At 55.4% G+C, this 22,408-nt stretch overlaps 1 protein-coding gene across 2 annotated transcripts; it reads right to left on the bottom strand.

Moving 5' to 3' along the window:
- Window positions 1-7,508: 7,508 nt before the first annotated feature.
- On the bottom strand, window positions 7,509-21,845 carry IQGAP3 (IQ motif containing GTPase activating protein 3). Of its 2 annotated transcripts, none has more exons than XM_062511723.1 (37): window positions 21,766-21,845; window positions 21,254-21,410; window positions 20,897-20,974; window positions 20,648-20,724; window positions 20,460-20,527; window positions 20,078-20,191; window positions 19,466-19,660; window positions 19,094-19,159; window positions 18,724-18,887; window positions 18,439-18,526; window positions 18,145-18,308; window positions 17,853-18,013; window positions 17,502-17,626; window positions 17,159-17,322; window positions 16,870-16,960; window positions 16,623-16,790; window positions 16,363-16,505; window positions 16,119-16,289; window positions 15,731-15,814; window positions 15,169-15,240; window positions 14,548-14,617; window positions 13,949-14,157; window positions 13,605-13,757; window positions 13,328-13,491; window positions 12,952-13,176; window positions 12,727-12,867; window positions 12,167-12,251; window positions 11,634-11,866; window positions 11,413-11,545; window positions 11,032-11,134; window positions 10,730-10,874; window positions 10,479-10,566; window positions 9,996-10,208; window positions 9,695-9,885; window positions 9,463-9,564; window positions 8,993-9,101; window positions 7,509-8,729 (listed from the first exon to the last, which is right to left on the bottom strand). In XM_062511723.1, exons 1-37 carry the CDS (start codon window positions 21,828-21,830, stop codon window positions 8,616-8,618), a joined length of 4,893 nt encoding a protein of 1,630 aa, XP_062367707.1. In that variant the 5' UTR covers window positions 21,831-21,845; the 3' UTR covers window positions 7,509-8,615. The 2 variants fall into 2 exon arrangements, with proteins under 2 accessions (XP_062367707.1, XP_062367708.1); XM_062511724.1 differs by having other exon boundaries at window positions 9,719-9,885; window positions 16,363-16,494; window positions 16,615-16,790; window positions 19,094-19,156.
- Between the last annotated feature and the right edge of the window lie 563 nt (window positions 21,846-22,408).

Here is a 22,408-nt window from a genome sequence, read left to right as displayed (position 1 = left end):
CTCTTCCAATGTCTATTTTCTTCCTGCCCAGAGTTGATTCCCCTCACCTAATTGCCCAGAAAGCTCTTTTCCCTTCCTCTAATCAGTCTGGAGCAGACTTTCTCTAGATAATTGTGCTGAGACCTGATCACCCTTCTCATCTCCATCTCTCCAATACTCCCATTTCTTCACTAAACTCATCTGCTGGAGCTGCATTCCTTGGTCTAATTATTTCAAGGCTCCGTCGAGTTACTTAATTGCTTATTAGTCTGGCACCCATATCTGGAAACTCCCAGAGCATCTGAGACAGGGCTCAGGGCTGAGTTATCCTGGTAAAACTGCCTTCACAGAGGATAAAAGTGCTCCAGGTATGTGGCAGTGTGATCCCAGAGCAAAACCTGCTTGGAAAAAAAAAATCTGAAATTCACTTGTTCAGGGTGCCCAGAGAAGCTGCCCCATCCCTGGGAGTGTCCAAGGCCAATGTTGGAACAGCCTGGGATAGTGGAAGGTGTCCCTGCCCATGGCAGGGGCATTGAATGTAGATGAACTCTAAGGTCACTTCCAAGCCAAACCATTCCATGATTCTGAGATTCTGGGAAATGCAGAACTTTCTGCTTCTCTTGGTAGGAGGAGCAGCTGCCTGGTGATGGTGTACTGCAGCCCACAATGAGCTGTGTGAGGCTTACACCAGCCACAGCCAACAACAAACTCATCTTCCGGCCAGGTGTGAATTCACTCGTGCTAAGGCCATACTGAAATAGTCCACCAGTCTCATCCCAGTGGCCCAGGTGCCCATGGCCCTTGAGGGCACCAGATGGGACAATTTTCCCTCTTTCCACCCCTTCCCTGCAGCTCCACCAGCACCACACTCAAAGTTATTGGGGTTGTTTTAACTGGCCCCACTTCCCTATTCCCATTATCACCCAGCCACCTCCTTTTTCCCAGGCTAATTGATCCACTGTTTTGTTTTCTTATCAAATTGTTCTCAGTCTCTGATGCTCCTTCAATCAATGCTCAGCCCTATCAGTTCCAGGGACTGCTGGGAGACCTCCTCTTGCAGCCACCTCTGTGTCTAATCGCTTGGGGACTTTACCTAATTGGTGTAAAACCTGATTTCTTTCTCTAATCGCTCCGAGGCCCTGATTCACTTATCTAATCGCTCCAAAGCCCAGGCCTTGCACACCTCTCTCTCCAGAGCACCAGCGTATCCTTCTCCTTCATAGGTTTTTCCCTCCCCCGTAGGTGGCCTGGCTCTCTTGACTCCCTAATCCCTCAGCTGCTTGATCTCTTTAACTAATCCAGCCAAGATTCGGCACCCTGGCTGGCTGCTCCCCTATAACCCAGTGCCGCAGCAGTGACCCCCCCACGGAGCCCCTTTCCCCACCTTCCACCCACCCCACAAAGTGCAGACCCACCACCGAGGGGCTTTGCCTGCTCCTCTGCTCCAAGGGTCCCTTGGGAAGGGTGAGGCATGTCCCCAGCACTCAGTCCCCTTAGGGTGTGGTGGCCACCTGATGACAAAGGCACATCCCCCCAAGGGTCACCCCCCAGCAGAGGAATCTCCCCTCTCTGCCGGGACGGGGTGCACCGGCTCAACCAGTTCCCCCTCTGCTGCACCCACTGGGCAGGGCACAGGGAGGGACGAGGGGAATGTCAGCCCTGAGTTTGGCTGCTGGCAGTGAGGGGGACTGGGACCCTGCTCCCTGTTCCTGAAGGGCCACGGTGCTGCAGACAGAGCAGCACACCCGAGCCCTCTCTTTCCTCCCGGTGAGTCACGTCCGCTGATTCAAGTGAAAGAAGTCGATAGGGGAAAACATTCACAAGCGCCAGCCTGGAAGGATCCCAACGCTGAGGACAGGGTGGCAGGAGCAGAGGGGAGATTTATCTGTTTTCCCCTGAAGTTTCACGGAAAGTGAGTCCCATCCCCGGGTGGCTCACAGATGCTGCTCACCAAGCCCCGGAATAGTCAGGAGCGCCCAAAACCTGCTCACTGCTCCAGCAGACTCTGATGCTCTCCCTGCAGAGAAGAAGTAGACCCCAGACCCTCCCTGAACTCACATCCATTGCTCTGGTTCTCTTTGCCCGGCAGTTTCAGCCCCAGAGCTCATTCTTTCCTCTGGAGCATCCGGCCTGAGCAAAAGCTTCCCTTTCCCGTGGCTGGCGGGGCTGCGGCCTCAGCCCACGCTGGCTCAGCAGCACAAGGTCGCTCCTGCCTTGGCAGCAGCTGCACAGGGTGACTCACGCTGGCTCCAGCTTCTGCTCAGCCCTGTGCAGAGAGGTTTTTGGGGCGGAAAGCACTGCCCTCTCCTCACCACCCCCCATCTTGGCATGTGGATTCAAGTCCCAGTTCCGACCTCTTATTTCTTCAGTTTTCCTTTGCTCCCAAGACCGGGGCTTGGGCTGAAGCTGCACCCAGAGATGCTGCAACCGGTGCTGAAAGCAAAGAAATGCGAATTGGGTCTCGCCTGATAGCTACCTCAGGGATGAGAGAGAGCTGGGGCCTGATTCTTGCTCTCTCCTTTTCAAAGAGGGAACAGGCCAGCGAATCCCTCCACTTTGGGATTTTCCAGACCCCCATCAGTGTTAAAGTTGTGTTTCCCCTCGCCCCAGACAGCTCCAGGTGCCACCAAAACCCCTCCCTGCTCCAAGGGTGGGAGGATGCAGTGGGAGGCAGGCAGACACCCAGCCCCTTCCTGGGTCCCTGCCCTCCATGCAGGGCCAGGAGCACGTTCCCAGAACCCAGCAGTGGGAATTTGCTGTGTTTGTTTGCAATCCAACAATGACCCCGGGACTACAAGGAGAATGAGTCAGCTTCCAGTTCAGGGCAGGATTCTTCATCAGGCATCTCAGTTAAAAAATCATCATTTGGAGATGCAGCAATTAAACAATTTCATTAAACTGGCAGTGAGTTATTCTGAGCAGTGACAGGCAGCAACCTTTCCACAGTGGCACTTACAGGGGCACTTTCCGTGCCAGGCAGGATGGGAAGCAGCAGAGCCCTCAAACCATTGTCTTGCAGGAATCTCTACCCAAACCCGGGATCTGCAGGCTCCGGCTGGATGGTGGATGGTGGATGAGCCCACAGCCCTGAGGAGCTCAGTCCTCCCACTGCAGAGCCCAAAGAGTTAACACACATCTCTGGAGCTGCACAGAATGTTCCTGGCTCCCAGGGGCACAGCCTTCACCCACCCCCTGACTGCTCTGCCCTGGGGATGCCGCGGGGCACACAGGCTCCTGCTCTGATGGATGTCAGCTCACACAGCTCCAGGGGATGCGGGAGTGAGAGAGGGGCTCTGGGAGCATCACCATCCTCCCCGAGCTGCCCTTGGCCCTGTCCCCTCCTCTGTCAGGCTCCTCTGTCCTGATGTCCCCAGTCCCACACTGCCCCTTGGGACCCTGGCTCCATCCTGCACAGGGAGCAGCCCCTTCTACACAGACCTACAGGAGACAGAGATCGGTGTGACCCTCCCCACATTGAGCCACGGCTCCAGGACCAGAGGAATGGCTCCTGTCCTAGACAGGTGCAGATGCCCCTGTAGCCCCACAGCATTGCCTGGCATTCTCATAGCTCCTCTGGTGAGCGCTGCATGGTACTCCACGACACTACTGTTTCACTCTCTTTCCTCTAGACAAGAGGAAAGAGGATGAGCCTAGATACTCCCAGGCTTCTGGGGAACAGCAGGGCTGCCAGCTGTCCCCATGGACCCTTCAGCCAGTCTTCCTTTGCTCATCTCCAAGCCAGGTCCCTCTCAGAGTGCCCATGGGATGCAAAGCGAGCGACCACCCCAGGCTCACCCAGGAGGGAAGTAGCTGAGCTGGGCCACAAACATGAACCCATCAATCCCCTGCCTGAAGTCTCCCAACCCCACCAGGGACTGCCACCAGGCCAGCAGCTTGTCCCCACAGAGCAGAGCCCCAACTCCCCACCACACCACGCCATGTACCCGCCATGCTGCAGCCTGGAGTGTCTTCCCAGGGTTGCCAAAGCAACCACAGAAACACAACAAACAGCAACAACACACAGCAGACAGTCGGCAAACATTCCCCTCTTATTTTCTCCCCAGTTCGGTTTGTGCTTTTTCCCCTCTCCCACAAGGAAGCTGCTGCCATTGGAAGGGAACAACAGTATTATTCTTCAGTGCAGGCTGCGCCATCCCAGCAGGAGCTGCTGTGCAGAGCTCCTGGCATTGCCAGGGAGGCTGCTGCTCCTGGGGAGGAGCCTGGCATAGCTGAGCTGAACCTTGGCTCTGCCATGGGCAGCTGGAGCTGCTCACCTGCCTCCTCGGTGCTGCCAGCAAGGGCACTGTTCTGAGTGACCAGGGCTGTGCTGAAGGCAGGTTGGCCAAGCAGGTGAATCCTCGTCCTGGGCAGTGTAATGCTTCCACAGACTGTAGGGACGTACCTGGAGGTACAGCCCAGCCTCTATCCAGTGTGTCTCAGGATCCTTTCTCACAGGGCAGGAAGCACCTGAGCATCCTCAGGACTGGCAGGAGCAGGAGCAGGCAGAGGATGTGAGCACATCCAGGTCTGCCTGTGGAGAGGAGCTGGGTGCAGGGACACCCTGGGGTTTGCCGAGGCAGCAGCACAGCCCAAGCCTCGCAGCCGTGGCACCGAGGGGGATTAGCGGGCACAGCTTGGGGTGCGGGCTTTGGAAATGGGATTAGCAACACTGTGGCACGTGACAGTGGGGACAGTGGCTCTGCAGGAGCACTGCCCTCGAGCTGGGTGCTGAGCACCCAGCACCCGACACCCAGAACCTAGCACCCAACAATAGCACCTGACTCCCAGAGCCAGCACCAGCTCCCAACATCTTCTCCTCCAGGCCAGGCAGCCCTGAGCTGGTGGGATCAGGACTTGCAGCAGCACCTTTCTGAACCCAGTTAAACTATTTTTCACCCCTTTTGGGTGTATGGATTCCCATGAGCAGGCTGGAGTGGAACAGGGACAGCGAGCTCCCAGATGTGAACCTCTGAAGACTCCTTCATTCTATCTCACCTCTCCCTCACAAAACCTGGGAGATCTCAGAAGCCCCTTTCCCACCCCAGACCAGGGTAGCAGCCCCAGTGTGGGGTACCTTTCTCCACGTATTACACTTTCCTACACATGCTGATTGCCACAGGGTCCAGGACTTACACCAAAACAGCCTGGTGAGATGTGAAATGCTGAATGCCTATCCTGTACCCTGGTGAAAATTTTCTCTCCCTCTCACACATCTATACGCATGCACATACTTATACATATAGTCTTCCTAACCTTCCCTAATTACTTTTCTTTTTTTTTTTTTTCGCTATTTTTTTTCCAAATTCCACCCAGCTGGCAGCTCGTTTGTACTCCTGAAGGCAATTATGGCAGTAAGTGAGGAGGGGGCAGGAGCAAGGTTGTGTTGCTGAGGGGCTGTATGGTACCTGGGGATGTGCCACCTTCAGCAGCAGTCACTGGGAATGCTGTATCACAGCTGAGTGTGTAGGTGCAGAGGGGGAAGTCAGTGAGGGGGTTTAAAACAAGCATGATGGTTCCGTGTGCTGTGCAGGGAAGACTGGTGGGCCAGGAATACTGCCTGGGTACTGGACAGGATATGCTGGAGCTAGTCAGGGTGAAATAACACCTCTCTGTACCTAAAAAGTGACAGGACAAGGGAAATGGCTTCCCACTTCCAGAGGACAGGGTTACATGGGATATTGGGAGGAAATTCTTCCCTGCGAGGCCAGTGAGGCCCTGGCACAGGTTGCCCAGAGAATCTGTGGCATCCTTGGAAATGTCCAAGGCCAGGTTGGAGCAACCTGGGATAGTGGAAGATGTCCCTGTCCATGGCAGGGGGTGGGACTCAATGATCTTTAAGGTCCCTTCCAACCAAACCATTGCAGGATTCTCTGGTATGAACTATGAGCCCCAGGGGGAGCCCAAATTTCTCCTTTTCTTCCCCTTCCCAAATAACACCTCTCAGGATGGTCTTAGGGACAGCTTTGGGCAGGACCAGATTTTCCTCACTGGTCCTTTTATTGTCCCAGCCTGGGATGGCACCGCACAGGCCCCAGGAAGTCCAGTGATCCCAGTGATCCAGAGAGCTCAGCTAGCTCAGAGAGCCCAGAAACCCCAGTGAGCCCAGAGAGCTCAGTGATCCCAGAGAACCCAGTGATCCCAGAGAGCCCAGCCAGCTCAGAGAGCTCAGAAAGCCCAGTAAGCCCAGAGATCCCAGTGCTCCCAGCGATCCCAGCGATCCCGGCAAATCCAGCGAACCCAGCGATCCAGAAGGGCTGAGGAGGGGCTGTGCTGCAAGCTCCGGGCATCTGCAAGCTTCAGCCTTGCTTTGTCCACACTGGGACGCTCTGGGACTTCCGTGGTGGACCCATCCTTGGAGCTGGGGCCCCGCTGAGCGTTTCCAGTGCCTAGAGGAGCCCACGGCGGGGCTGTGCTCCCCGAGCGCTCCTGGCTGGGGCCGGGTGGCCGCGGCCATCCGAGCGCTTATCCCCAGCTTGCAATGACATCTAGTGGAGCTGTCTTGGGAGGAGCTCGGCGAGCCAGTGCCAGGCATCCTCCAGCACTCCCAGCGCCTAATTTTCCCCTCCGACCTTCTCTCCAAAACATGTGGGCAGGTGGCAAGAGGTGGCACCCTATTTCTGAGTCATGGTTTGGCCACAGCACAACTTCCCGGGAGCCAAAAAAAAAAAAAAAAATCACCTTTTCCACAGCAACAACGAGTCCCCTCCAACTCGTGCTGCAACTGTATTCAGTGAATAGTTGAGACTACTATTATTAGATGGAGTTCTTTACCTCAGGCTTCCCCTTCATCCCCAAAGCACCCTAAAAAAGTGTTTTCAGCATGCCAAATGCTGCTGGTGCAAAGCCAATGGCTGCTTGGTTGCTGGGGGAGGTGGCTGGCAGCAACAAACCACACTGAGCCACAGCCAGAGATGTGCTGGATCCTCCTCTAAAGGCAAAGAAAGGAGGGGAAAAAAAAAAAAACCCACCACACAAATATGGTAACCACAAGATAAAAGCCCCGATGTGGTAATGGGTAGTGTGCAGCAGCAATTTCCCAGGATCCTGTCCCTGCAGATGGTGCAGCACCCAACAGGTTAATGGCAGCCTGGTCCTATTTTAAACATGGAAAAGTGCTGCAGCTTGATCCCACTTTGTTCCTGTAGAGATATAATCATAGTCTTTAGGAGACATAATCATGGTATTTATTTAAGAATTAAGTGTGTCTGAAAGTGGCCTAAACTCTCTGTGCAAGAGCTGAGTTGGTGCCTCAGCACCTGACTCGGCACTGCTGCGAGGGGGTCGGTCCCTAGTGTCCCTGGCCAGAAGCTGAGGGGGCACCTTGCTCTGGGAACAGGGGGCTGCAGCAATGTCACCAGCGTCAAAGACCGTGATAAGCAAGGGGAGAGGCAGACGAGGAACACACAGAAATGATCATTCAGAGAAATTCTGCATTTTCTGATACATCTTTATTTAGAGTAAACAAGCAGAGGCAGCACAGCAGGAAGCCAGGAGGGATGGGGATAAAATAAGCACAGTTTGAGGCATTTATATGAGGGAAAGAAAAAACCCTTAAAAACTCACAACCAAACATCACTTTCCGAAGACAAGACAGAGCCTGAGATGCCAATAGATCAGGGTCCCACAGCAGTTACCGAGCAGTGAGGGAGATTCATATTGCAATCCCCCCATAAACTTCCTTTGCAGAACAGGTTTGGGACCTCCTGCTCCTGTACCTGAAGGAGATGGGGTGGGAAGAGGTTGGGACTATCAGCAGCTCCCTTCCCATCCCATGGAAGGGGCTGGAGAAGGAACTCACATGGAGAGAAAGTACTTTAAATGCAGCCATGGTCAAACACAGTCATTGTCCCACGCTTGAAAACTGATTAAGCACCAGAGCAAATCAAGAGGGGACAGAGACACCACCATCCCTACTGAAATAGTGCTGTGGGGTTGTTCCACAGCAGATACCAGGCACCAATGAGGTCCAGAGATGTGGTTCTTGCTCCAGCCCCCCAAAGCAGCCATGGGACAGCAGTGGCACTGAGCCTCTCTCTTGTGTTTCACAGCCTGGCTGAAGAGCAGTGAAATTCACCTTTAAAATGAAAATTCTTCTATTGCACCTCAGCATACTAGAGAAGAGCTCACAGGTGTCTTCACAAGCAGTTATTGCCTCTGTTCTGGCCTCTCCCTACCACTCCATATAAAGACTGATTCTGATATTTCCCCAGCCTTAGTATGAGGAAGAAATATATACATAGATATAGATATATTAGAATACATTTATTATATCAGTAAAATCTCTATAAAGTCCAGAAATACATAGTGTCCTTGGGCTGGCTGTTGGCAGCACAGGAATTAAACAGCCAAAATACACAGATAAAATAGGTTTTAAAACCTGCAAAAGCTCTGGCAGCTGCATCCTCCTGCAGGGAGGTTGGGCACTAGTTTAGTACCAAGCTCAGGGTGCCAGGGCTGGGGCTGAGCCCTGGTTCCCCAGTCGGGCATTGCCAGCTGCAGATGCTCAAACAAACTGCACCCATACAGGAAAGCTCCATGGCCAGCAGCAGCTTCCCTGCCCTGGGACCACTGACCCTCAGGTCTCTTTGGCAGGTTTACATTGCCCCCCTTTCTCTGCAGCCTCACCCCTGACCCTGTTACTTCCTGAAGAACTTCTTGTTGAGGAGGAAAATGAGCAGGTTGACATTGACCTTGGCCTTATCAAACATCTTCATGACTGCTACACCCTCGTACTGCAGCTGCAGCAGGTCCTGTGGGAGAGGGGACCATCATTGCCACCAGTGCTGTGCCCAGCCAGGGAAGCCCTCCTCAGTTCCCAGCCCAGGGACAGGGAGATGGGTTTGCAGTGGGAGATGCACAATGAGGCTGCCCCCCTCCAGCAGCTCAGGGCAGGGCTCCACACAGGCTCCAAGTCCCCACAAGAGCTGCAGGTGTGGGGACACCACCCAGCCCCCACATACCCTGGCTGCATTCATCTCTCTGGCCCTCAGCAGCTGCAGAACAGGCTTCTCACCTGGTAGTGCAGCTGGAAGCACTCCATGTCGATCCCCATGAATTTGGCTTTCACCTGGAACCTGCCTGATTCCTCACAGGGGATGATGTCAAAAATCACATTCTTGAGCCTAAGAAGACAGAGCCACTTGCTACCAAAAGGGACATCACAGCTTTAACACAAACAGGTCGCCCACCCAGGGCACACCCTCAGCAAAGCAGCCAGGCCCACAGCCCAAATCCCAATGCAAATCCCAACTTTCCTGCACTCTCCTGCACAAAACAACTTGTCCCACATGGTAGGACAACAGTGGCCTGTGTGCATCCTCCTCCTCGGTTATTTTCCTCTACCTGCTCAAGTTTTCATAGAATCATGTAATATCCTCAGTCAGAAGGAACTCACAAGGATCATTGAGTGCATTAAGTCCAACTCCCAGCCCTGCACTGAATAACCCCAAGCATGAGCTCCTCCCCTGGAGCAGAGTTACGCACTGGCTGGGTGGCAGGTCCTGGATCTCCAGCAGCACCCCCTTCTCCCAGAGCTGGGCTGCTGTGTAGTGCAGTGATGGCAGCTTCTTGCTCTTCCCACTAACCCTGGAAGAGAAGGGACCACGTACTGAGAGCTCATCTCCAGCCATCCGTGACCCCTTGAATTCCAAACATCTCCAGGACTCACAACAACCAGAGAGCAATGAAAACAAATAATGTTTTCTTAAAAAAATACTGATTATTTTGTAAGGAATCGCACTTGTTGCTGGCTGCCAGGTTGTCAAGGCAGGTCTTGATGTACTGGTTGTAATAATCAATTTGCTCCTCATAAAACAGAGTCTTGGCATCAAGGCCCTCCAGGGTCTGCCTCAGCTTCAGGAGCTCCCTGCGGCGCTGCTGCCGGTGACGCCGTTGGTTCCGGATGTCCTGGGGAAACAGAGCAGTGCCAGAAAGCCAATGTATGCCATTATGAGCTGTACCAGAGCAGAACTCCAGGGGGTTGAGGGGTGATCCCCAATTCAGTGTCCCCAGCACACCTTGGCCAGCTCATCAATGAGCTCCTGGTACTGGTTGGCAGAGTGCACCAGCCCCAGGCTCTCCAAGCGCCGCAGGTTGCGGATGACCTTGTGCTTTTTCTCCTCCATGGAGAGCTGCCCATTGGCAGCCAGGGAGTGATGGCGCTTCAGCTGGGCAGAGGCTTGGGCATCCCGCAGCGCTCGCCGGTGCACGAGGTGCTCGTGGGCAGCTTCCTAGGGATAACAAGGGGTGAGCCAGGAGCACAGCTGGAATGGGACACAGAGATGGAACAACTAAATTTCTTCAACCACACTTTAACCTGGGTCTCTCCTGGCCCAGAACATATGATTTTTCTGAAAACCAGAGACCAGTCACTGCTGGATCACAAGAGCAGTGGTCAAACCTCTGATAGGAGCAGGGCAGCTTTTTGCTGAGAACTTTTTTGCTGGTTTTGCCCATCAGGTTTTTCATTTCATCCCCAGCAGTGGCCTCACATATCCCACCTCATGCTCTGAGGCTGGTGCCCACAGGATTTCTGGGAGGGAGTCTCTTGGCTGGGCCTGGATCAAATCCACCAGCATCTGCTTGGTGCTAGAGACCAGAGGGAAAAGTCAGGCATCTGCTCCAGACCATCACCCTCCACACAACATCCAGTTGCCCCCCAAAGGTTTCTTGCCCAATTTGAGCATCCGAGCCCCCAGTACCCTTTCAACACATCCAGTACCCTCCTGATGCCCTCAGAGTCTGTCCTCACCTCAGCAGCAGGCTCCTCGCATCACTCTCCTCACTGCTAGCCACTGGCATCAGCTTGTTGGTGAGGGTGAGGGAGATCTCTGTTCTGCTGAGCTGGGAGAGCACCTGCTCAGCACCACAGTCTTCCAGGCTGGCAACACTCTCCCCTGCAAGGGCACAGAGCACCCTGCTAGCTGTGTTGGGCTCTAGAAGGCTGCCTTCCCATGCCCAAAGCAAACCAGCTCAAACTTTGTGCAAGGAAAGTGTGCCCACATCCACCCTCCTCCCATCAGGGTAGGTGGTGGGTCCTGGAGTTCAACCTACCAACCAGGGACTGGACTGTAGGAAGCTCATCAAGATCCTCCAGGAGCTCATGCAGGGGGTCACCGTGGTGTGGTGCAATGGAGTCCTGGTGCTCAAGCAGGAGCTGGACAGTGCAAGGGATGAGTCAGTGGCAAAGGGGGGATGCAAAGGGAGAGTGAGGGTGGCCCACCGTTTGCACCCAAGAGGGGATGGAGAAGGTATGAGGTTTGCAAAAGGACAAACTTGCAGAATCTAGGTTATTTTCTTGCTTAGAAGAGAAAAAAAAAGGGTCAGGAAGAGGGAAGCTGTGCTAGGGGTGGGATAAAGAGGAATGGGAGGAAACACAGCAGAAAGCCCAGGAGGTAGGAAAAGAAGAGCTTGCCATGAGCTTTATGCCCTGACCTTGTGCGTGTTGATGAGCTCCCCCACAGTAATGTAGATGACTGGTTTGGCCACTGCCACCATCTCTGAGTATTCATCCATGTTAAACCTCTCTTCAGGCTCAGGAACGCAGCAGGCAGCAGAGATGAACCTCCTGCAGGGAGGACACCCTTTGGTCAGCCCCAAAGCCCTGCCAAAAGCTCCTAGCCACACTCCCACCCCATTGCCATCCTGGGGCCCACCTGAACTTGTTGTGGGTGTCCTCCAGATACTGGTTCACCCTGCAGAGATAGGAGCTCTCCCCCTCAAAGGCCTTGTGGGCGGCGGCATGCTGCAGCACTTTAGCAATGGAACCCAAGCTGCGGCGCTGGTCGGGGTGCAGGGCAGCCCCAGCCGACACGTCCACGACGTCAAAGCCATCAGGGGCCACCACGGCCGGGTTCATGAAGCGGTAGTAGAGCAGGTTCCCCACGATCTAGAACATGAGACAGGCTGGGGAGCAGATGGGTTGGGGCCCAAGGAAGTAGGGAACCTCAGGGCTCAAGCAGAAAAGGATGTTTCATCCTTGCACTGCATGGTAGGACTCTCCTAGAAGAGATGGCAGTGCAGGGAAAAGCCTACTCTTAGCATTTCCTTAGTGGCTCAAGGAAAATGTTGACTTGGAAGGCATTTTTAAGTCAAGAGTACCTGATCTTCTGTGGAGGGATATTGACATTTCATGTGCAGACACAGCTGAACCCCACAAAACCATGCAGGTGCCCCAGCCCCACAGTACCTTATCGACCTCCTCTGCTGGGGCCTTGGGGAACTTCTCAACCAAGGATGTCCTCAGGATTTTGGCCATGTAGCGCATCCCATAGCTGAGGAAATGTAGTGAGAGGACCATCAGCATGTGGGTCCACCCTGATGACCCAGTCCTGCTTACGACTCATCATCCAAGAAGCAGCAAGCCCCCAGTCATGGGGTGATGGAGAAGCCCATAGGTAGGACTGGCAGCTGCCGCACTCCTCAGCTCCTTCCCCCAACCCTGCTGCCAGCCCAGGCACCTCTGGAGGCCTTCTTCCTCTGAGATGACCACAAAGCTCAGTTTCTTCCTGGCAGACATCTCAAAGTCAGCAGTAAACTGCCCATAAACAGAGCAGAAAAACAAGCCAGCCCATGAGGTGCTGCTGATATTTGGGGTTCCCCTTGCTGACAGTGCAGCAACTCAGTCCTACAGCAGCAAAGGGGCCAGGAAGCCTCCCATAACCCAACTTCATTTCTAAGGCCTTGCTGGAGACTTCTTAGAGCCAACAGCACTCCTGAGGTGTGCACAGAAACCACTGGGATACTTACGGGATCTTGTCAACAGAAGAGGTGATGGCAGAGACAAACTTGTCAGTTATTGACAGGAGATTGCAGATAGAAGTGTCCAGCTGCCTTTGGACCTCGGGATGACTGAGAGCCTGCTCAGGACTGACTTCATATGGCAGCTTGCTGTGAAGGGAAGACAGGAGCCCATCACCACCCCAATGCCCATCACCCTATGGCCGAGTCAAGCCTTCTTAACCAGGGTCTGACCTTCTATGACCACTCTGTGACTCAGTCTGGTTGATCCACGCCTTGTAGATGTCCACGGGGTCTATGCGGATGCTGAGGGTCTTGTCCTGCAGGACCTCCTGCACTGGGCCAGCCAGGATGTGCCGCAGGGCATTCTGCCCATGTGTGTTGCGGTAGAAGCTGACCACCAGCCTTATCACTGTGGCATTGCCCATCAGGATGTCATGAATATGGTTCACCTTGGACCTGGGGACAGAGATAGGGCAGATGAGACGAGGGGATGGACCGGCACGTGCGTGTTCTCCAAGAAGGAGGCAGCAGACAGAAGAGATAACAGCATCTAAGCTGATGCAGTTCAGCCTTTCCCTGGGCCTGTCCCCACACCAGGGACACCCACCTGATCTCCTCCTGCAAAGCTACTTTGAAGAGCTGGAGCAGAAGATAAGCCTCCCGTGGGTTGGACGCATAGTTGTAAAGCGTAAAGATCACAGACTCCATGAATTTGGTGGACTTGTTCTGGGGCATCTGGAAGATCAGCCTGGCCAAGTACACTGGCTGTGTCTGCAGGGAGAAGGAACACCAAACTAACCCAAGTGTGGTGGGGTATCTGGGGGTCAGGTCCCTGCACTGCCCCCCCCCAGCTGTGAGGGACACAGCAGAGCCCCCAGCCCCACCTGCAGCAAGTAGAAGAGGTGCTGATAGGCCTCCAGCTTCTGCCGCTTCTCCTTGCTGAGTGACTTGAGCCCCTTCTGCTTGTCCATGGACATCATCTCTGAGAGCTGCTCCTTGTTCTTCTTGGTCAGCTTCTTGCAGTGGGAGACCACCTCCTGCAGCCACACAGGCAGGGAGAGAATGCCTAAGGCTCTGGCATTCCGACCACTTCTGGGAGAACCAGAGGCACCCCAGTGCTCCCTAACCCCTCCAAGTGCTTAAAAAGTGAAGCAGAGAAGTCCAAGCTGTGATGCCATGGAGGGCAAGACCACACAGAGGCAACTGAGTCCTCCCCCACTCTCTCTACCTGTAGTGTGATCCTATTCTTGACCAGCAGCCCGATCTTGATGTCCATGAGGTCCAGGTCACTCTCCAGCTGCCGACTGGCACGGATCCTCTTCACCACCTCCTCCTGCAGCCGCAGCACCTCTGACTCCTCCCAGAAGTCATGCTGGCTCTGCTCCAGCAGGTGGATGAAGCGCTGGACGATGCTCAAGGGTGGACTCTTGTTGTGGACTGTGGCAATGCACAGCAATGCCATGAATATTCGCAGGTGGATGGAGTGGCCACTCCCACCGCAGTCCCTCAGACCTCCCAGCATTCACCCAGACACCCCATCCTCCTCCCCAAAAAGCATTTTCTTGCAGTACCAGGACATAGGACAGCGCATGGCCATACTGTGCAACAGCCTCCAGGAAGCTTTCGGGAGCAGAGAGGCAGCCCCAGGGTTGATGACCAATGAACCACCAAGGCTCTGTCACTCCTGTCCTTGCCAAGGGGCCACCTGCCTGGCCTGCCCACAGCTGCTTCCCCACTGTTCAGGGCCAGCAAGGGAAGAGGCAGAGTCCCCTTCCCAATTAGCCATCACACTTCAGCAGCAACAAGCAGAAACGAGCAGGCACTTACCCAGCATACTGTAATCCCCACGGGCCTTGTTCGCTCGCACAAAAGCCTGGATTTTAATTACAGCTTTAATCTGCCAAGACAAACAAGGGGGTGGTAGATGTTTTTCCACAGTGTCCCCTAACACACTCAGGGAGTGAAGGAAGTCTGGACAAGCACATCACTGCTTGGTCCCAACTGCCAGGAATGTATTAAGGTCTGGGATGAGGGTGTCTACAACACAGAAGAGATTTTGGGACTCTACTCTTCTCAGTGTCATTTCCCTCCACTCACTGTATATCAATGGCTGCAGCAACTCCAGAGGTGCAACTTCACTTCCCACACCTGATACCCCCCCCCTTTTCCCAAAAAAATTTCCTTCCTGTCTTAATGGACGTCTTGAAGCCATTGTTGATTTTTGATGGAACTGTAGTGGTTTTTCTCCCTTCAAGCTTTACAAAACCTGAGTGTTTGGCTTCCAGACCCACTAGGTACATCCTATCTGTTCCCCTGCCAGGATTAATCAGTTCTTCCAGCTGCACTGTGAGCACTCAGGGACAGGGATCCAATTGTGCACTCTGGATCACCCCCCTACATCCCCACCAACAGTCCCAAAAGTTGTTTGACTCCCACCCCATCACTTACATTCTGCCTGAAGTAGCACAGCCTCTCCTGGTACTTCCTCTGTGTCTGCCACATCCTCACAGCTGCCTGAATCTGGGAGAGATCTTCAAACATTTGGATTCTGGAAGGACTTGCTTGGCCAAAGGGAATGGGTGGAGGGGAAAAAATCATGAGGACTTCTAGGGGAGGTTTAGGTTGGATATCAAGGAAAATTTCTTCACAGAAGAAATGTCAGGCACTGACAGAGGCTGCCCAGCAAAGTGGTGGGTTCACCATCCCAAGAGGGATCTAATACCCATAGGGATGTGGCACTTGGGAACATGGTTAGTAATGGCCTTGGTAGTGCTGGGGCAACAGTTGGACTTAGTGATCTTCAAGGGCATTTCTAGCCTCAGTGAGCCCATGGTAGCAATTCTATTCTATGATTATTTTTTTTTATCCCCTGTCCACTCACACACTGCCCCGGCCCAGCTGCCACAATCCCCCCTGGCTCCTCTGTGCTGGGCACAGATAGATGCCACCCTTGCAAGCAGGCAGCAACGCCCAATATGGGAACAAAGTGTGAAGGAAGAGTCTTCCAAACCTTGATTGCAGCTTCTGTGTTGGATTTAAGGTAGTGCAGCCTCTCCAGGTAAGCTCTGCGCTGCCTGTACCCCCTCCAACAAGCCTGGGCACAAGAAGACACCAGGTAGAGAGACCTGCATGAGATCACTGTGACTCCATTGCTTTTTCAGGGAGCACATGAAAGAGAATAAGACAGCATGGGGAAAGAGGAAACCAGCACACCCAAAGCAGCTACTGTGAGAGAAACAAGCCCCACAGTACTTTCTGCAGCACCTTGGGTGTCCTGGCAGTAAAACCAGAGAGCAGCAAGCTCTGGCACTCCCTGGACCTGCCAGAAGGTGCTGCAAGCAGCTGCCCTCGGCTTGAGTCGCTGTGTTCAGAGGAGTGACAGATTCTGGCTGTGTCACCTGGATCCTGACTGCAGCTGGCCTCTGCTCCCGCAGGACACGCCGCCGTGCCGCAAACTGCCGGCGAACAAGGAAGCCCCGGAGCCGCGCCTGCAGCCTCACCACCAAGGACATGTTGGATGCCCACAGGCACTGCCGGTCGTGCGCCGCTGTCGCTTGGGTGATGACCGACTGCGAGGACACAAGGCACCAGCTCATCCCCAGTGATGCCACTGGTGCCCACCCAGTCCCACTTCATCCATACCTGGATCTCCTCCCGGCTCAGATGTGTGGTGTTGAAGCAACCATTGCATGGGTACTGCCAGCTGCCCTCCAAGGTCTGCAGGTTCAAGTAGTATTCGACACCATCCAGCACCCTGTGCCGGATCCAGGATGGCTTCACACTCCCTGCATGCCGGGATGGATGGGAGTTGCTGGCGAGTGCTGTTCCCCCTGAACACGCTGGCCAGAGGTATATCCCAGGTTCCCAGGGCAGGGGAGGTTTTGCAGCCCCCACAGTTTTACCCGCTGGTCTCTTGGTGGCCATCAGAGCTGCCAGCTGCTCCTGGTAGGTGTCAGCACAGGCATCCACCACCCCACGCAGGGCCACATCAGGGTTGCACAGCACCCTCAGAGTCTGTGATGCCTTCCCTTCCTTGATGGCTTGGTTGATGGCAGCTATGCCCAGAGCCACTGTGGGAGCAGAAAGGCTCACATCAGCCCCTTCATGTCCCCTGACCTCCAGCAGCACCCACATGAGGAGAACTCTCACTGTTCCTGGCTGCCACTGTGTCCTGGTTGGCCTGGCAGACCCCTTCCTGGATCTCTTCCCACCAAAGAACAGCTCCATTGTCCTCTGTGGCCTGCAAGATGGGGGAAATGGAGTCCAGTGAGTTGGACAGCCCCCTTTGAGCACCTCCTGCTTTGCAGATGCTGCATTGCTAAGGTGGGGGGGTTACTTCACAATCTTGTGACCAAGGCACCCTGCAGGAGCACCCTGCATCCAGGGGGGATACCATGCTACCATGGAGGTCTTCCACAGCTGATGACCCCCACCCCACCTGGACTTTGTGCCTCCGTGCCCTGGACAGGACACTGTGGTAGCGTGGGGCAGTTGTAAGGGCAATGTCGGGCAGGGCGGGTGCCAGTAGCAGCAACGCCGCCAGTGTCCTCTCAGGGTCTGCCTGGAGCAGCGCCTCGTTCACCAGCCAGACTGCATGGACTCCTGTGTGGGACAGGACATACCTTTCAACCCCTCCAGTGCTCTGGGCACCCAACAGAGTCACAGCCCAGGGGGCGCAAGATTCTCTGGTGTCTCATCAGGGCTGGAATCCCAGTGCAACCTCCCTCCAAGGATAACTGAAGACTCCCTGCACACCCAACCCTCATGTGGGCAGGACTCACGGTCGTTTTCATCCTGCACTGATGTATTGGTGCCATTAACACTGTCCTGAATGTCATTCCAGCTCAGGAACTCGGCTCCTGCTTTTCTCGATTGGCCTTTCAGCTGCAACAAGTCATCAAAGTACCTGCAGGAGAGACATAAGGCAATGACTTGGAGCATTCCAAGCAGGGCTCAGTGCATTCCGAGGAGCAGGGCACCTGCCAGAGCCATTTGCCCAGCTCTTCAGAGGGGAGAGGCAAGGCACAGGACAGGCAGGCTGCTGGAACAAGCCCATAAAAAGCTCAGCCCCCCTGACCAGCCCTTTCCACAAGATTTCTTCACACCAACCCCCAACACAGACCCTAACTCACCGCTGTGCATTTGTATCCTCAACTCCTGAGAGGCCCAGGGCAGGGCTGACCAGGCTGCTCCAGAGCTTGTTGGGGTTCCTGGCATCCAGGGCTTGGTTAACCAGTGCCACAGCTGAGAGCATCTCCACAGCCACAGACAACTCCTCCTGTACCAACTCACCCTGCACAGGACAGGCAGAGACACTGAACCTCCATAATCTCCTCCACCACTCCCAGCTTCCCTAGGGAAGCAGCAGCAGAGGAAGCACCCCAGTCCTAGCAGAGGGACCAACCTCCTGGGGAGGTCTCTCACCTGCGGGTGCTGGCACTGCAGCAGGGCCAGCTGCTGCTGGTACAGGGAGGCAGCAGGGGCATGCACATCAGGCAATTGGGCTGCAGGGTCCATCAGTGCTTCCAAGGTTTCTGCTGGCATCCCTCGGCGGACAGCAGCGTTTATCCGGCCCACAGCCTGCAGCACTGAGGGACAGACGGGGGGCTGCAGGAGGTGGCAGTGCCCCATCTCAGGGCCAGGCTGCCAGCAGCCCCACCAGCTCCTGGGATGCACTGGGCAGCAGAATCTGCAATAAGTGTTCACCCAGGCACTCACTGGCTTGCTCCTTCTCGTCTCTCCAGTTCGCTGTGAGGATCCCTGCCTGTACCTCCTCCTGCTCCAGCAGCTCCAGGTAGCCCAGTTCCTGCAACAGGCAGAGAGGGGTGTCAGGTCTCACAGCTCATAATGCTTGTGCTGACAGAGCAACTATGTTCAGACACCTGGCAGAAAGCTACCAATTCCCCAGCCCATGGGACCTCCCTCTTCCTGCGGACCATGGGCTGCCCCCACAGCACAAGGGGGGAGGCACACCCTACACCACAGGCTCCTGCCAGTCCCTACCAGTGCCTTCTCCTCCCGGTCTGTGCTGAGCTGCTCCAAGTAGAGCTCGAGATTGTCGCGCTGGAAGCAGCGCAGGGCCAGGGCGGGGTCCTGCAGTGCACAGTGCAGCGCCAGCACATCCTGTCTCTCCAGGGCATTGTCCACCTCTTCCAGAGCCCCACGCACTACAAGAGGCCAGTTCCAGAGCCTGCATACCCATCATTTTAATTTCCCCTTGGAAATGCACACCCAGCCCTTCTTCCCGCTAGGTCTGAGGCTAGCCTGAGCAGACTTCTTTCTGCTATGCCCACGACTCTCCCCATGCCCTGGGCTACCACGGTCCCACCATAAGCCCTGGAGAACCCCCAGAGGAAGGCCCATCTTTGCTCACCATTCGCTTTGCTGATGTTCCCCTGGATTTCAGCCTGGGTCAGACACCAGTCATACACATCCTCTCCTTTAGGGATCACCTGTGGGTACTGGACAGAGACTCCCCAGCCTGAGCTTTTTGCCCAAGCACACCCCACCATGTGCAGTGGGGTACCCTGCAGATGCCTGGGCTCATTTCCCAACCCCAAGCCTTGGGTGAACCAGCCCCCAAAGAGGAATTATCTCTCCTATCTTCTGCTTAGCACACAGGCTCCCAGGCCGTGTTTCAGCCAGCAAGCACTGTATGGTCTTTGGCCAAAGGACCCTTCCAGCTGGAAGCACCCACCTGCCCATCAGCGAAAGGGCCGCTCCTCTCCCAGCCACCCTGGAGCACCCTGTGCCCTCCTCACCCTGTTTCTGGCACTGCTGCCCTTCTTCAGCTTGGCCTGGTGCAGCACCTCCTGGTAGGCACCTGCCAGCTCCTCACGTAGTCCCACCAGCATCGCGTGGGGATTGTGGAGGGTCTCCATCGTCTGTGCCACCACCCCCCGATCCACTGCTTCATTGATGGCCAGCACCGCGGCATGGACTGGAGGTGAGGCAGGGAGGAGGTGAGTGAGATAGGACACAGAGAGGCAAGATGGACCATCCGCTTTATCCTTGCACACAGTGGGACAAGACACTCCTACATGGGCAATGGTGGGAATCCGTCCTGTTCAAAAGGCAAGCTGCAGTCTCCAGCACCCGGGAAGTCTGTGCCTCACAGCAAGCCCACGGAATGGAGAACCCCAGCTGCTGCTGGCTAGGAAAGGGCTGTGCCAGCACCTGCAGCCTGGTGCCGGGCTCAAAGAGAACAGCCAGGTGCCTCCTACTGCATCCCAGACCACCCTCACCTCCCAGAGCTTTCCCTCCCAGTTTGCTGGCCTCCAATTTGGGCTTCAGGGGCTAAGCTAAGATCCTGCTATGGGCTGACACTCATCCCCACTCCCCACCAGGCACCCATCACCTGCTGCTTCATCCACTGAGAGCTCATTGGCCAAAATTCCACCAATCTTGCTGAAGGCAGGCAGCTGCAGCCCATACTTCTTCAGCTCCCGCTTCATGTTGTTGATCTCCTCCTCTGGAGCAGAGCACAAGCAGCACTGCTCAGCACCAGCCCTGCAGCCCAGTACTGGAGCAGGGGCAGCCAGCAGAGCCCCCACTCCCCTGCCAGACCAAGAGGGGTGCAGAAAATCCCCACACTGGGATGAGTATCCCTGAGGCAGCTTTAGGCAAAACGCATCCAAGACTTTCACTCCCCACCTCCCTCTTGCCACATGACCCCAGAGCATTGGTGGCAAACTCCCCTCAGCAACTCCCAGCCCAGGTATCCCCACGCAGCACCATACCTGTGAATTTCACTTTCCCATACAAGTCCTGGATTGCAGGAGCCAGCCCCCGCTTGAAGAGGTAGAAGCTGAAATACAAACCCACACCGTGACATCACCTGCTTCTCCCTCCTGAGGCCAACAGGTGACACCACCAAAGGGCTCATGAGCATGAACACACCCCATGAGAGCCAGGCCAGGGCACCCACCTGAGTGCATGGATGCAGTAGACCACCCGGGGCATGTTCTTCTTGTCATAGATGTCAGTAGTCTCCGGATGGAAGATCTGCCAGCAAGACAAGAGACACACAGGGGGTAATGGCATTGAGATGGTCCCCAGGGTCAGTTGTGGGAGGGCAAAGACAAAGCCCCCCTGGCCATACCAGCACCCCCCAGTAATGCCATAAGGCAAAGGCCAGTGTGTCCTCTGGCTGGGGAAAACAGAGGGGAGACATTACCGAGGGAAGCCCCACGTGGCTCATGGCATCACGCCAGTGGTTGATGTTATCCGTGTGCCGAAAGTGAAGCCCGGTTGCCTGGAAAAGAGGAGCTGAGGTCAGGCTGAACCCCACTTTCTCCCATCCATGGGGTCCCCCTTGCCTTCAGACCAACCCAGCCAAGGCAGGAAGTTAAAGACAGAGGCAATGACTGTGACCCCCAGGGGCAGCACAGCTCAAGGACCCCATTGCAGTCACCTTCTACAAAACAGTCCCTCAGTGACTGCTGCCAGCGAGTGCCTCCTCACTCTGCACTCAGCAGCAAGGGAAAGGTTTGTGGGGACACCCTACACCTTCCTTCTCATGCCACAGCCATACCTTGTACTGTGTCTGTTCAGGGTCGTAGATTTTCTTCACTGGGACAACAGCAGGGGCAAAGCAGTGGCCCAGCTTGGCCAGGAGGACCCCGTTGCACAGGGTCTCCTCCAGCTCTGTGGATGGGGGCAGCTCCTCACCCAGACAGGCCTCCATCCACCTGGCAGGGCAGAGACAGGGCACATCACAGACCACCAGCAGCCCACACAGCAGAAAAGCACCCAAAGGACATCCCCCCAACCCAATTCCAATAAATTCACCCTGGTAGGAAAGCTCAGCCCTCAGGCTTTTGCTGCTGGCTGGTTTTCAGCTTGGGTATAGGGCTGAGTGTCCCTCCACAAAAAGCACAACCCCCCCCTCCCCAAACAACTCTGAAGAGCCACAGAGTCCTAGGATCCAGGCAGTATTCTGCAGAATTATAGCCACTTCCCACCCATTCCCTCTGTCTCTCCCTATAACAACCCTTTCCCACCCCCCACATCTGAGCTTGAGGATCTCCCCAAGTGCAGCCCCACCGCTTGGCTTCCTCCAGGTGACACAGGTACTGGTAGGCAACATTCTGCCTCCTCTGTTCGTCCATCGCATCTGCAGTCCGGCGCTCACCTGGACCAAAAGGGGGACTCCCATCAGAGCCCCCTGCTCAGGGAGGCTTTTTGAAGTCCCCATAGCCACTGAAACTAAGGGCTGGGAAAGGAAGACAGGCTTTGGGTACAGTAACCTCCCACAGCCTCCGTGGGAGTGGCACCCGCGTCACAGTGGCACCAGACACACCCTTCTGGCAGTGGGAGGAAAGTTTCCAATTTCCCTTTTTCCTCAAAAACGGCCATCAGCGCTGGCACTGGAGTGGGGGAGGGCACAGAGCGAGCACCCGGGAGGAGGTGGGGAAGGGGAACACAGCCACAGGTGCGGGGTCCTTTGACACTGCTCGTGCTGGAGGCACCCACGACTGCTGGGGGGCACCCGGCTGCCCCCCAACAAACTGTTCTTCAAAATACATCTCCCCAGTTCATCCCCAGTGGCCTGACACCAGGCCACCGCCGTCCGTCTAGGCACATGCAGACCTGCCCGCACCCCTAACCCCGACTGCTCCCCACATCCTACTGCACGCCCACAGTCCCTGAACCCCCTTGCACCCCCGAGCCTTCCCTGTCCCCTCAC

This window comes from Cinclus cinclus, chromosome 31 (assembly GCF_963662255.1).
Source record: "Cinclus cinclus chromosome 31, bCinCin1.1, whole genome shotgun sequence".
NCBI classification, from domain to species: Eukaryota; Metazoa; Chordata; class Aves; order Passeriformes; family Cinclidae; genus Cinclus; species Cinclus cinclus.
Note: the sequence above shows the minus strand (reverse complement) of the source record. Positions and strands in the feature narration are given on the sequence as shown.